The sequence below is a fragment of the Corvus brachyrhynchos genome, unplaced genomic scaffold (assembly GCF_000691975.1).
Source record: "Corvus brachyrhynchos isolate BGI_N302 unplaced genomic scaffold, ASM69197v1 scaffold255, whole genome shotgun sequence".
In the NCBI taxonomy this organism is placed as follows: domain Eukaryota; kingdom Metazoa; phylum Chordata; class Aves; order Passeriformes; family Corvidae; genus Corvus; species Corvus brachyrhynchos.
In genome coordinates this window covers 7446623-7460534 of record NW_008238358.1, presented here as the reverse complement: position 1 = coordinate 7460534, position 13912 = coordinate 7446623, and the positions used below count along the sequence as shown (strand labels likewise).

At 37.2% G+C, this 13912-nt stretch overlaps 1 protein-coding gene across 1 annotated transcript in view; it reads left to right on the top strand.

The window, feature by feature from the left end:
- The first annotated feature begins 2032 nt into the window (after window positions 1-2032).
- Window positions 2033-13912, top strand: part of LOC103616647 (collagen alpha-1(XXVIII) chain) — a 31531-nt gene continuing 19651 nt past the window's right edge. Inside the window, exons 1-12 of the mRNA XM_017735832.1 lie at window positions 2033-2190; window positions 2960-3528; window positions 5184-5204; window positions 6724-6783; window positions 7961-8014; window positions 8092-8136; window positions 8939-8965; window positions 9244-9288; window positions 9919-9963; window positions 10601-10654; window positions 11436-11504; window positions 12185-12253. Coding sequence (XP_017591321.1) covers window positions 2034-2190; window positions 2960-3528; window positions 5184-5204; window positions 6724-6783; window positions 7961-8014; window positions 8092-8136; window positions 8939-8965; window positions 9244-9288; window positions 9919-9963; window positions 10601-10654; window positions 11436-11504; window positions 12185-12253 — 1215 coding nt within the window. The 5' untranslated portion in view covers window position 2033. The remainder of the gene's footprint in view (window positions 2191-2959; window positions 3529-5183; window positions 5205-6723; window positions 6784-7960; window positions 8015-8091; window positions 8137-8938; window positions 8966-9243; window positions 9289-9918; window positions 9964-10600; window positions 10655-11435; window positions 11505-12184; window positions 12254-13912) is intronic.

Here is a 13912-nt window from a genome sequence, read left to right as displayed (position 1 = left end):
TTCCCTACAATCTCCTCAGCTGGGCTGTTCCTGTGATAAGTGGGCTGAGCTGGTGGACACTGAAGATGGAAAGGAGAACAGCAGTTAGCATTGGGTCCTCTTTGTGTGCCTGTCAGTGGAAAATGATGAGTCCACAGGAAAAGAAAAAAGGTATGTCTGTGAAAAAGAGCTACTTGTTTAATATGTTAATTTGGAATGCAAAGTTTTCTGAGGATATTTGAAGAATTAGGTGGCAAGCTGCAATCACTGGTAAAAGAGACAGCCTTCAGGATCCTCAGCCACCCACCTTAGATTTTGAAGGCATCATACTGTGTGTCAGTCATTGTTCTCTGTTACAGTCTTTGAAAGGATATGTGTCACAGACAAACCTGCAGAAACTGAAACTGGCTTTTAGAATGGCCTGCCTTTTTTGACCACCTCACGCCAGAGAGTTTCACCAGGAACTGAAATTTCAGTTGGCCATTACAAGTCCATGAGACAGTAAATAGCTCTCGAGTTCAGCAGTTAACAGTAATCCCTCATTATGAGGAGATTCTTTCAGGTTTGAAAGGGATCCTACAGACATCAGCTGCTAAGATGATGTTGACAACATGATGCCCAGTACAAAAAGCTTCCTTGTCAAGCATGAGAGATGTGCAAAAGTATGAGGGTAAAGCGAGTGTGGTAGCAATGGGAAAAGAGAGTGAACACAGCTGGGCTGATGTTTAGGGAAGTGTGTTGGGGTAAGAACAGCCCTCTTTCATACATGTCCAGGTTAAGGATGAGGATTTTCGTGTGTAAACGGCTGTGGGGGTCTAAACCCAGAATGCCTATGCATAGCCTCGGGGGCAGGAGAGGAGTGGCTGGGTGCGGAGAAGGGGGAGCCAGGATTGCTGTTCTTTGCCTTTCTCCTTTCTGCTGGCCCCTCCTGACATATGACACCGATTCTCACAAGAGCTTGCAGCCCGAATTCTCCCTCCTTTCCCCACAGAGCACCCATCACAGGGAGGGCAACGCAACGGCCAGCGAGTCCAGAGCAGCCTCCTGCATCTCTGCACAGCCTTTTGCTTAGGGGCATTGAGGTAAGGACCCCCTGCTCTCTCTCTGTCTGTGGGCACAGGAATTCCCACCCCAAACTATCAGGAGCCAAGAAACCCTGCAGACAAGGCTGTGTTAGGGAATTTTGTGATCCAGATGGCTTATGCTCAGTCCTGGGAGGTTCATTCTTGCCACCAAACTGTCCTTTTGGTATGCACTGTAGCTACCTGGGGAGAGTTTGCAGGGAGATGGCAATGAAACCGAAGTGCAGCGGGACTGATTTATCAGACCCTGAGCAGCCTGTGAGCTGCTCTGGGTGTGTCTGTGAGCCCAGAACAAATAGTTCTGATCACTTCAGAAAGAAAAAGTCCTATCAGTAGGTAGCTTTTGAGCCTAGGCTCAGCACTCTGAGCCCACGTCCCCAGGACTGCACAGCAGGTATATTCATGCCTTGACAGCACCCTCAGGCCATGACTTCCTCTGTAGGACTGTTGAGGACAGGGGATTCCGATAGCAAGGAGAAATGTGCATGACCGCCAGTTCTTCAGTAAACAGAACAGGGAAAAACTGAGGTTTGCCTCAGTACCTCCTTCTGTCCATGTCAGCTCTGGGAAAAGCAGGTTTAGGAAAAAACACCTCGGTGAATTACTCTTGGGGTTCAGTGCATCCACACAGGTACAGCCACGGCTAAGGTTTCGGAGAGCTACTGGTTGTACAAACACTACCACACAGTGAGAGAGAACTGAAGTGTGGTTGTAAAGCGTCTGTCTCCAGTTTGTCACATGCTAGAACTATATGCACTATGCTTGAAAATCATTCCAGTATGTCTCTGTTTATTATTTATTATGTGGTTTTGAGAATATTTTACCCAAAGAAAGCAAAATCAGCTTGTTTTTAGGGACTATAGTTTAAAATACAGACTGCTAAGCAACCTGTTGAAGCAAAACTGAATAATGTTTCATTGTCTTTGCACTGCTGTGCTTCTATATTTGTGTTGTTTAGGAAACAAACATACGATGTTCCTCAGATACTGGTGGCTTTTGTGGATACTTGAACACCATGAGTTTTTAGCAGAAAATCTCAGGGAAGAAAAGAGATATGGATTGAGGAGATCAAAACCTAAACACATTCTGTCAAATACTGTAGAAGAATATCCCAGCCCAAGTGATCAAGGTGAATATTGTAATTTTAAAACAGGTGTGATTTAAAACATCCTAATTTTTTTGGATTCTGGACTATATGGTTAACTTGCGTTCTAAGATGCTTATAATCAGCCAGGTTTACCTCATCATACATTTGCACATGCTTTATTTTTGCACTTTTATCTCTTTACTCCCATCTTTTCCATCCCTTTTTGTGTATTTCAGAAAAGGAAACAGCATCTGTATTTTTTTATGATATGGCTGAGAGCCTCTTATTGTCACAAAAAGAATAGCTCATATAACTGAATTTTCATAGAGGTAATGTCATCAGTAGTTCAGAAAATTAATACTCTACAGATCCTGCTTTTGGAAATCTTTATGCTGCCGGATGTGAGTGGCAGTACTAGGGACAAAATCCAGCTCTGTCAAATCACATTCCAGTGTCTTGTTCAGTAAGCCTCATTTTCTTGTACATGACTTCCACCTGTGCTGGTAGGATATACAGTGAAATACCAGGCAAGATGACAGAGTGAAATTAAAAAAACACGACAACATTTCTCATTTCTTACTACATGACATCAACACACCTTCAGTTTTTTCTTCCTTTGCGCATCTGTTCTGGAGCAAATTCCTCAGCCTCTATCCCTTCTATCTTCAGGAAGGACTCACACTTGTGACCACAGATTTTTTCAAAAGTTTCCATTATTCCAATCCCACTCTTGAATACTAAAATGCATGTAAGGGTAGAATGAGATTTAGGATGAAGTCACTCCACTCACCTACACACCTGTTTATTCTAGATGAAGACTGCATTCTGGAAATTGCTTTTTTACTGGACAGCTCTGAAAGTGCTAAGGACTATAATCATGAACAGCAGAAGAAATTTGTACTGCAAACAGTAGACAGAATGAAAAGTCTGCAGCTTAGTTCTGGACGTACCCTTCGCTGGAGGATGGCCTTACTTCAGTACAGCAGCACTGTTTTCATAGAGCAAACTTTCCACGACTGGAAAGGTCCTGAAGCATTCAAATCCCACATTGCTCCCATCACCCACATAGGTCATGGCACCTACACAACTTATGCTATAACTAATCTTACACAGCTCTACATGACTGAAGGGACTTGGGGTAGTGTAAAAGTAGCCGTGCTTTTCACTGATGGAGTGGATCATCCAAGAAACCCAGATATTTTTGCAGCCACAGCTGATGCTAAACACCAAGGAATTGTATTTTTCACAATGGGAATGACCAGAGTGGCTGAGGAGGTTAGCAATGCTGCCAAGCTCCGGCGCCTGGCCAGTGTCCCAGCATCCAGGTTCGTTTTCAACCTCCAGGAGAAAGAAACTGTGGAGAAGGTTCTCAAGGAAATGGTATGTATGAGAAAGAATTTGAAATATGTAAATCTTTTCTTATTTCAAATATTTTGAAAAGATATTTCTTCAACATACCATTGAAGAAAGTTGTACTTTTCACACGCTAAAGTGACCCAATTATTAATGAGATCACTGTGCCAAAATACAGGTTTCCTTTCTCTTCCCCCCATTCAGATCTTGTCATCCAACATATTTGATGCTGCAAACTGAATTAAATATTATTTTTATCTTTGTTTTTCCTCCTAAGAAAGGAATTTCAAATCTCCTTTCTTAAAAAAAATGATTTTTTTTTTTTTTAGATCCTAGTGCTTTTTCTGTAGAAAGCAGGAAAGTGAAGTTGCCTTTTGTATCAGAAAAAGATGCAGCTCTTGCCGAAGTGAAAATAAATTTGCAGACCATGGAGATAGCTCAATTTAGATAAAATCTGAACTTGGTGATAGACATCTTTAAATTTCCATGGAAAATATATCACATAATCAAGAGTAGATACATAAATTGAGCTTAAAATTTTGTTTGGATGCCTTTCTTCTCTATTTAAACCTTATCTAGAAAAAACGTTCCCTGCCAAGTATGGAGAAGAGAGCAATACTCTAGCCTATAACCCTGGTGACACAAGCTGTGGATGGAGTCCTTATCTGAGCATGCACAGAGATATAAACTAGAATTATGAATAACAACCAGGAGACTTCTGCAGTGAAATGGACACCAAAGTGACCTCATACAGGCCTGGAACGTGCATCTATGTTGGCTTTCCTGTTTTCCTGTCCTTCACTTTGACAGCCTGCTACTTTGCATTGGTATCCCTGAACAGCACCCCTCCCATCTTCTCTGCTACTATCCTTCTTCCTATGTCACAGTAACCACCTCTCAAGTGACAAAACACACTTTATTTTACCAGTTCCAAATAGGCAGGCATCCTCAGGTGCCTTCTTTTGATAACATGGCTGCTGTTTGGTTTAAATAATGGCTTTGTCATAATTATACATGCATATATGAGAATTTTAGAGATCTGTATTGCATTGCTGCTCATCAACACATTTATGTCCTCTCAAGAGACTACATTCGTTGCGGAAAGAGGGAGGAATGCAGTGTATGTGGGTGTCTCAGCTCCAGAGAACTCTGAAAAATAACAGCTAAATCAAAGATGATAACTTTATGTGATCACTGTCAAAGTCAAATCTTTTCTAAGGTATTCTTACTGTTCTCATTTTGTGTGCTCCTAACAGTACGAATAGGAGAGCTTCTGATTTTCCAAGTGTAGAACACTTATTCTTCACTCCTACTAGAGAGCTGCTGTTATTCAGCAGTTTGTAAACAATGGAGTTTGTGGGTGCATTGTTCCTATATATCTAGCTAACCTGTTTACCATTTAATTTGATTAATGTAATTTTAGCAAATTATGGCTGGACAAGAAGAGTCAGTGATCTCAGTCAACAATCTATAACAAGAATTGTAAATATTTGAATTATTTTTTAGAACAGAGAGATTGCTCAGAAATTAAAATTTAATTAATGTTAGTCAATATATTAACGGTATAATTTAATTAGCTAGTTGTTGAATCTATTTATTTTCACATATTTCAGTGTCGTTTTTGTACAGTTGAATTAAGACTTTAAGTTTCTAATGTTGTTTTCAATATCTGTCTTTTACAGAAAGACCTGTCTGAGGAAGAGGTAAATATTTTAAGGGTTTTTTTCCTGTGCAGAGCTACTGCTTAATATAGATATTTACAATTATATGGAAACATAATTCAGGAAAACTGATAGCTCAGGAAGTTGGTTAAATTCTGAGTCTAGTGGGATTGTGTTTAAGTTAAACATGTTTTTGAATTTGCAGGATAGAGCTTTAATTTGCTATCCTAATGTAATTTACTAATCTATTTACTAATTAGTAATTTATTAATTTACTAACTACTAATGTAATTTGCTAACCTCTGTATTTTCAAAAAATTTCAATAAATAAAAAGAAACAATCTGTGAGTATTCAGGTTAGCAAGAATTTGCTGATACATCTTGACGTGTCCTCTAACAGACTCAGTGGAAAAGAATACATGGTGCAGAGCTGAAGACAGGGCAGTTCTAACCCTTAATCCTCTTCCTGTGTGAGAGGGTTTAAGAAAGGGTAAGAGCTCAAAGCTTCACCACTGTGTTTTTCCAGTTTGTCCACACTGTGTCACCCTGACTGCAGGCATTGATAGGTCTGGCTGGCATTTTGTGGGGAATAAAGTTAGTTTTCCTTTTAAGGATGTTAGTGCCATTTAAGTACAGTTATCTCAGACAAAAAATGTTCTCATAAGCAGCTCAAGCACACTGCTAAATATTATGAGTGTTCACAAAACTTTGAAACATTTTGTTTTTCACTCATTCCCAATGACATGTTGATTTTTCTCCATCAATATAGAAGTAGTAAGACATTCAGTGTTAGCCCTGGAAAACATATTGTTACTAATAGGGATATTCAGATAAGAACGATATTTAAACCCTTCACTTCTAGACATCTTCAAGATGAGCGGAAGTTTAATAAATAACTAAACCAAAAATAAAAATTACATTCCTTATCCCTCTTTCAAAAATAACTCCAGTATCTGCAATAACTCTGTATTTACATAATGATCTTAAAGTTTCAAAAAGATCTTAAAAATCACATAAATACATACCATAATGATATTTGACTGGGACATTTGAATGGTAGAGATGACGGAAGAGAAAGAAAGATTATGAAGTGTTATAATTAATTGCATTAACTAAATAAAAGTACATATCCACACATATTTTGTTTATAGATCAACCTAGAGCTAAACTGTAATGAAGTTAAGTAGAAAAAGGATGTAAGATGCTTTTTTACCCCATCTTCTTGGCTATCTCTACAGTGCCTAGTAATGAAAACAAATATATAATGACAGACACAGCATACACATAAACTGACCTTGTGAAGAGTTTGGAGGTAAAGCCATTATCAAGATGATTGAAATTTCAGGAGTAGGAATGATATAAATTTTTGGATGGAATGTAGAGGCCATGTTCTGGATGAGTGGTAAATCGATATTTAAAAGATTCCTGTAAAACACGTAAATATAATTTCTGGTCATTACTGGTGTATTCAAACTAGCCATACAGTAGCTTAAAGGAAATGTCTGTGTGTTTTCTATCTCTTCCATTAAAATGTGCTGATTTGTATTATTTTCATTCAAAGTGTCCCCAGGTTGACACATGTAACTGTAAGAAGGGTGAAAGAGGTCTTCCTGGTCCTGCTGTAAGTAGCTGTCATTTCTCAAATAACTGATATACAGTATAACTTAAAATGTAATTCATTGTTGAAATTTTTAAAAGAAATTATTTGAGCCCAAATCCTGAGACAACAGAAGTTCAAGGTTCAATACATACTCCTCCATAGTTACATTGCATGGAGATGCCACAGCAGCAGGAAGTGCATGGGGAGACCTGATAATGCCATGAGACACTTCCTGTGTGTGAACAGACAGAAGGGAGAACAGCATGGTGTGGTGAGGCTCTCCTTTTAGCCACAGCAGTATAAAAGGCAGAAAGAAACAACTTTCTTGTTGCAATCAGACAAGGCCAGCTGGATCTAACTAGCCTCAAATCAAACATTAATATCCAAAAAGCTCTCTGAAAGCAAGAGTGAGAGCAAAGCACTGAAGCATTAAGAACAACTGAGACAAGAATAAAATGGACTGGACTTCTTTCAGAATAGTCTTACAAATAGAACCCCTTAGCAAATCTAGGGGGTTGCTTCATACAAGGCTTGGTGATCTAAACTGCAGGGCTTACATTTCAAAAAGAACGGAATGATCGGGTATTATATCCCTGACATTGAACTAAAGCACTACAGTACCTTATAGCCCTGGATCAAGGTGAAGGGACAGTGTCAGAGTTTAAAAGAGACTCTAGATTTGCCCATCCTCATCCTCTTGATTTTGACCTGAATATCCTACACATACATAAACAGAAAGACACACTGGGTTTATGCTGCACAGTACAATGCACTTTAATTGAAAATGTACCCTCTACTGTACGTTTGTATTGGTTAATATTTGCTGTCTTTACTTGGAAAGTACAGGTATTTCTTACACAGAAGCATACACCCCAAAGAGTTCAGAAGAAAACAAAACACCCACTTAGCAAGCTGAGTAGTTAAGAAAACAGCTGATCGCCTCTTTTCTTCAGAGGAGAACTGAACAATTTTTGTTTATAACAAAGACAAAAGAGAAAAATGACCGCCTATTGAGTTGGTTCTGCTGTTCCCAGATATTCAATTTCAATGTTATAGTAAATGCAGAGATTTTGAAAAATAAATGTATAGGAAGCAAATATCCTAAGTATGAGAAAAATACCATATATATTGTAAATATTGTAAAACAAAATTATTTTTACTAACATATATAATAAGAATTGTATTTTGTTGTTTCCAGGGTAAAAAGGGTCGCACTGGGGATGATGGAGCTCCAGGCCTGAAAGGAGCAAAGGTGATTGGTTTTTCAGATTTAGAAGAAAGATCTGTCTTGTCCTTATTTCACTGATCTTGATGTTGAATTATTCACAGGGGGACCCAGGTCTTAATGGAATCCCAGGACGAGACGGAATAGAGGTAAAAAAATAATTTTTTTGCCCCTTCTTCTCCAGTGAGCAGTGTTCCTTTAAGGTAAAAGAGCACCTTTTTTTTTTTTTCATTGTTATAAGAGCAACTTTCAGTTCTGGCTTACCATCTAATGATTCAGTAACATAAGAAGAATTGAAAACATTCTCATTGCTTAATGAAAAGGAATAATTCCTTCTTATATGTGTGATCGAGAAAATACTCTCTAAAAATACATAGTACCTCCAAAACATTGAAGTGCTCTGATATGATAATCTTAGAATATTACAGAAATTGACAATCTGCCTGCATCAGTCTGGGTTCATTTAAATTTGACAAATAAAGGACCCAGTGTATAATAGCAGTGAAAATTTTGAATGAAATATGTATAGAAAGTAAGCGTAGGACCAGTCTCTTAGTGCTTAATTCTGAATTCATTCACATATGAATCACTCTACTTTATGCTTTCTTATTTATTCAGTACATCCTTTTTAACTAGTGACCTTTTCTTGCTTTCTTATTTTGCATGTTTTTCACTAAGATGGAAATATGAACTCTAATTGATCTGCTTTCACATCATCAAAATCCCAGTCTAAAATGATAGGTTCATAAAATTTATTCACTCATACAACAGCATCTGCCATGACTAGAAGGCAGAGTATTTTGAATCATATTGCCATATTTATCAGAGTCATCTTTTCTATTTGAAATGCTATTTTTCTGAAGAGAGTAGAATGTTAATGAAGACAACACTCATGTTCCTACTTTTGGGTTATATATTGTCACAACCTGCTTTGCTTTTTTGTTTTCCCAGGGGAAATCTGGATATAAAGGAGAGAAGGTACTTCTTTTAGTCAGAATTGATGCCTACATTTTTGATGTTATTTATTACATATAGCGCCATATTTCTTTTAAATACTAGTAATAAACAGTAACATCAGCTTAGCATCTGCTGCACAAGCTGTAATAGAAGATGTGACTGTTCCTCAATGAACTTGCAGCACAATTGCTATAATATGTCATGAATAGAATAATATTTAGGTTTTCAACTAAAGCACCCAGAAAATAAGGATGATATGCCAATATAACTCATAAATATTTATTCCTATTCCTTACTAGGGTGAAAGAGGTGAATGTGGAATCCCAGGAATAAAAGGAGACAGAGTAAGTAGCCACAAAATTGTCAAGCTTCCAGCAAACACAATTAAAACACAAAAAAGAAACAATTTCCTGAATAACAATGATGATGATAGATTTAAGGCATATATTAGTTCTAAGGCTGAGGGAAATTGACAGCTGACAGTTTTAAAATATGTAGTGAGCAAGGACACCGTTTTTACTAACTTTCTGAGCTCTTTCTACATTTTCATATGATTCCTCTTATGGCCAAAGGCTGAGCTTGTTTAAAACAATGGTAAAACTCTACAGAGGCAGAAGGCTTGAAATAGTAAGCAAAGGGAATGAGAAAGAAAAATGAAATCAAGGTTTCTAACTCCAGTCTTTAAGATTTGGTGCAAAATTGCTGTAAATATTTCGAATAGAGCAAGTAGAATTTAATCCTGGATTACTGGTCCTTGATAATGAACTCTGTTCATCATTATGCTGTATTTTGATTAGCAGTCCATTAAAAAATATTTATGTAATACTTCCTGGCTGCTGAGCTTCTCTTAAATTTAGTTTTTATTTTAATGTAAAGATATCTAAATAAGACATCTTAGTAAAAAGTTCCCTACAAATGGTTTTGGCAAAATCTAAATATACAGAAACAAATCATTTTTTTCACTTATTTTTCAGGGCCCTGAAGGTCCAGCAGGCCTCAGAGGAGTAAGAGGGATACAGGTAAAAGAAAAAAAAAATAGCAAAACCAACTATGAAAACAACAATTTGTGGTTCCCTGTGATTCAAAGATCCGAAATAATATCATACCACAACCAACATGGAGTCTTTGAGTTTCTGAGTTCAAGGCACTCAAAATCTATCTTCTTTAACAGCAAAATTAACAAGAATTTGGAGAAGCAGTCTAGACAAGTCATCTTTGTAATTCATTTGGTCTCAAAGACCACAGTAAATACAGTTCCATAAAAACCAAAATCACTCATTTCTCTTTCAGTGTCTTAACTATTTAATTATCTCAAGAAGTACATGGAAATTCTTTAGTCTCTCATCATTCCAATACTCTCAGACTGAAGGCCAAGAAGCTTAGCCCATCATAGATGTTTCAGTTGATCTTGACTGTAGATTACCTTTAATTTTATTCAAATAAAGGAAGAGCCAAATTCTCTCCCCAAATACCAGAACTAGCTCCAACTGAGTTGAATAACTGAATCTATACATGCATCACAAAGCAAAGCTTCAGTTCTGGAATGTTTGAAACTCTTATCTTCATGCAGAATTCAGCAAATTATAGATTGTTTTTCAAGCCACCATTGTTACAAAAGCTTGAAAAACCTCATTGAAACCACTCCTGTTTTAATAGGGTCCGCAAGGACAATCTGGAGATCAAGGGCCTGAAGGCCTGCAAGGATCAAAGGTAAGAATTACTTTATTTCTTCTCTTTATTGATGTTAAAAGGTATTAATATAGCCAGACAACAATAATGATTTTATCCTTTTTTTCTATACCCTTCTTGTAGTGGATGAAGTTTAATGTGGCACAGATAGCAAATTGTGTACTTTTTGTAATCTACAAGGTTCTTAAGAAAGGTGCTACTTTGATCTTTGTACCAAATTTAGGTCCAAATCACACTCCCATCTTTATTAATGAACAGTTAAAATATGGTAGTGTCACAGAATACTACTTAGCATTGCATGTTTTCAGTTTTCAATTTAAAACTTTTTTCCCATAAGTGCCAAACAGGAATTCTGTTTGGCATCTCAAATCAAGTCTTCTCTTGAAACTGAACATTCTCAAGAAGAATTCTATAGCTCAAAAGGAATATTGTCGTGAAGAAAAACTTGAAAATAAGTGTATAAAGGACATTATTTGTTATCTCTCTTGATATCTTCTTTGCACCATATTTAGGGCACCTGCTGGGCAACAGTGGTACACAGAACAGTTGGGTGTCAAAACTTTCATATCCTACGTGATATGAAACATTTTTCCTTTTGTTTAATCTGTTATCTTTGTACAAGATAAATAATTATACGGGACTTTTGAAGCATTGAAAGGATGAACAGATGAAGTACTGTGTAAGACAATTCCAGTGGGCTGAAATTCAGGATACACTAAAAATTAATCTACAACATAAATTAAACTGATTTTCCTAGACACCAATTTATAAGCAGAGTTGTTTCCTTTTCATTCTTTGAAAGGGTGAAAGAGGTCTCCCTGGGCCACCTGGCTTGCCTGGAGACACTGGAATAGGACTGCCAGGCCCAAAGGTACAAAAATATCATAATCTGTACTGCATGTATTGTAGGATCAGGACCAAGACAGCTGAGATAATAGACTTGCTGATTCACGAGAAACTTCAAGACTGTAAATGCTGGTTTTGTGGTGCTGGAAAAGTATTTTGCATGTTTATCAAAACTATTTGCAAACAACTGCAAACAAAAAGTACATTTTAAGTATATACTTAAAAGGATTTTTTTACAGTAGTTGTTATGCTTGGCATAAACTCAATCCAAGCAGAGTATGGCTAAGTAAAAACACATTCATAGTCTTAAACAAAAATTAATCTGTGCAAAACAGGCTTGTTGGTTTAGATGACTGGCATAAAGAGAACAGAAACTCTATGATAGAAATACTTATTGCCCTTGGGAAAGGGCAATAAGTGATACATGACTGGTCATATGAAGGGAATAATTAATCATTTAGACTCAAGATTGTCTTCTCTTAAAAGCAGAATTGAGGATGTCCACTAAAGCTGTGAAACTGCGCCAGTTCAATGCCTGTTGGGCCTTGTGTGGTGTAGGACTCTGAGGACAGTCAGATTTTCTTTGCTGTTCCTGTATTCTCCTACATCTAATATTTCAAGCACAGAATGTCTGATGAGTTGTTATATGCTGCACACATAAAAACACCTAAATCAGGCATATTCAAAGTACATCTTTGTTTGAAGGGTGACATCGGTTTGACAGGAAGACCGGGCCCTGTTGGCCCACCTGGAGTTGGTGAGCCAGGACTTACGGTATGTCCATTCTTTTACTTGGTGAAAGCAGGACAGAAAGGAAAAATTCTCCATGCTTCCCTGTAAAAATGTGTGCTAAATGATACCACCTCTTTTCTTTCTTCTATTTCTCACTCTTATACATATTACGTTGTGTGACTCTCATTTCCCTCAATAAACTGGAAATGTTTCCAATTTCTTAACCTTTCTAATTATCATATCTCCAAAACAGGTATGAAAATATAACATCTGATTCAAAAACCACATAAATATCTAAATAAATCTATCCTCTGATAGATTTGATAGAGTCAAATCCCTATGTGGTAACTTTGAAGTTGACTGCTTTTCAGTATCACTAGAACATTAACATCAGCATGGCTTTGAGGAGGAGACTTTCAGAATTTATAATAGATTTGGCTCTGGAGTCTCTTCCTTCTCTTCCTTCCCTTCCTCTTCCTGGCAGTTCTAAACTCAACCTCTTTGTGGTAATTCAGAAAATCAGCATGTCAATTTTATGGTCCTTTTTATTCTAAATATCAGGCAGCACCTTTTACTGAGCTATTTAAAATAGAGCAGACTTAAATTAATTTCTCTTCACCTGGATGAAAGACTTTTAGTGCAATCACAAGGGAAATTTTGTTCTGTTTTTTCACAAGTACCTCTTCCCCATTGACAAGGCAAGATTTCTAATAAACATTTCATGAGAGGTGCTCCCATGAAAAAGAGAAAGATCGTTTGGTAGGGGAACTGACTGATTTCAAACCTGCTTGAAAATACACTACTGGAGAGGAGTGAGTTCTTGCTGAAGTGCCCAAAGAAAAGAGCATTGCAAATAAGGCTGGTCATGACAGTCAGTCCAAGTGGGGCAGTAATGTTTCCGGAGTCTTCAATAACACTATAGAGCAAAGACCCTCTTTGTGGGGGAAAAGGTGCATGGGATGTGAATCTTTGCTAGCCACAAAAGTACTGCTATAACAAGAGATTCTAATTTTTTAAAAATATACTAAATATGTTTCTTTAGTTTATTTTAAACTTTATTTGCTTCAAAAGAGGTTCCTTTTAATGGCTTCATAGAGTGTTAATATCTTTACCTAAGAACTAGGAATAATTCTAAAGCTCTGCAGAAAGAGAAGCATATTTAGGCTATGCAGAGCCAAATCTACCAGCATTCTGTAACGTATGTGTAACCTCAAGCAATAAATCAGAGAAAAAACCCCAAGAAACAGATGCGAGAAAACACTGTGAAGCAGGTTCAATATGCACAGGTTTTGAACATGCATTTTTTAGATTATTTGCCCCTTGTGCTTGTATTAGATCTGCTTTCAAAAAGAGAAGGGCATGCTATTACTCTGCCAATTACAGTCAAATCTCTCTCCGGCTGTGTCTTTTTCAGCATTACTCTGTGTGTGCTTTAATCTGTTTCCCTGTCTCTCGTAATTATACTGATACATTAATAAGGATTAGCAAGAATTTGTAAAACAGAAGTTTAGGGAGTGAAGATTTCAAAAATGTAAGGAACAGAAGTGTCGCTATATAATCTGTGATTCCTTGGTAACCAGAAGGGTACTGTTACTGCTGCAGGCCAGAATGCTCATCACTTACTCACTGGGATTGCTGTGTTACTGTTTTATTTGCAACTGATTATAACTACAGAAACATCTGACGACATGCTTATAACAG